Source organism: Trichinella spiralis (assembly GCF_000181795.1).
Source record: "Trichinella spiralis strain ISS 195 chromosome Unknown Scfld4039, whole genome shotgun sequence".
NCBI classification, from domain to species: Eukaryota; Metazoa; Nematoda; class Enoplea; order Trichinellida; family Trichinellidae; genus Trichinella; species Trichinella spiralis.
The window spans coordinates 1-921 of NW_003530978.1; the positions used below are offsets into that span (position 1 = coordinate 1).

Sequence of the window (921 nt, forward strand, 5' to 3'; positions counted from 1 at the left end):
TGCCAATCATACCGTAGGCAAGGGAAATGAGTCAGAGCGCATCATCAAAGATATATATATATATATGTATAAAGAATAGTGGGAAAAGATTAAACAAAAAATTACACCAACCTTTCATTGACCAATTTATCACGTTTTGGGTCACGTGGTTTTCGTTTCATTATATCACTTTCAGCTTCTTCGTAAGCTAACGAAATGGCTGGCCACTGTAGGAAAAGTGAAAGAAAAAAAAAAACATTACTTTCCCCTCCGAAAAAGCATCACACATTATTGAAATTACCAAATCCGTGCCCAAGTCGATGCACAGGATAGTCACTGTACCGAGAGGCAGTGGAATGTCGGCCAAAATGAACAGCAGAAAGGGACTAATTTCGGGGATGTTACTGGTCAACGTGTACGCGATCGACTTTTTCAAGTTGTCAAAAATTAAACGTCCTACAATAATACACAGTAAAATGGATTTTGAATAATTTTAACATTTTCTCAGATTGCAAAATTATTATTATTATTTCTCAGAAAAACAATTTTTTCATTCACAGCATATATCAGGAGAACGAAAGTATTGTTGGTAACAAACATCATGCAATTTTGTAATATTTGTTTTGTAAAATAAAAAACAACCACCCAGTGTGCTAACTAACCTTCTTCAACGCCCGTTACAATTGAAGCGAAGTTGTCGTCGAGAAGAATCATATCGGCTGCCTGTTTGCTAACATCACTTCCAGAGATGCCCATTGCAACGCCTTCAACCAAATAGATAGAGAGAGATAAGGATGAGGTTGAGAATATAAACATAAAAAAGTACCAATGTCAGCTTTTTTCAAAGCCGGCGAATCGTTGACACCGTCGCCGGTGACGGCAACGATGGCTCCTTGCCGTTGGCAACCTTCGACAATGATCAATTTCTGCTGCGGAGAAGTT

The 921-nt window shown here is 38.1% G+C and overlaps 1 protein-coding gene across 1 annotated transcript; it reads right to left on the reverse strand.

Annotated features, from left to right (window-relative positions):
• Nucleotides 1-101: 101 nt before the first annotated feature.
• Nucleotides 102-886, reverse strand: Tsp_15146 (sodium/potassium-transporting ATPase subunit alpha-1; the record flags this gene model as incomplete). The annotated part of the gene is made up of 4 exons (XM_003367571.1): nt 102-206; nt 281-435; nt 642-743; nt 806-886. Coding segments are annotated over 4 exons (443 nt in total), but the record flags the coding sequence as incomplete, so codon positions are not given.
• Nucleotides 887-921: the final 35 nt, after the last annotated feature.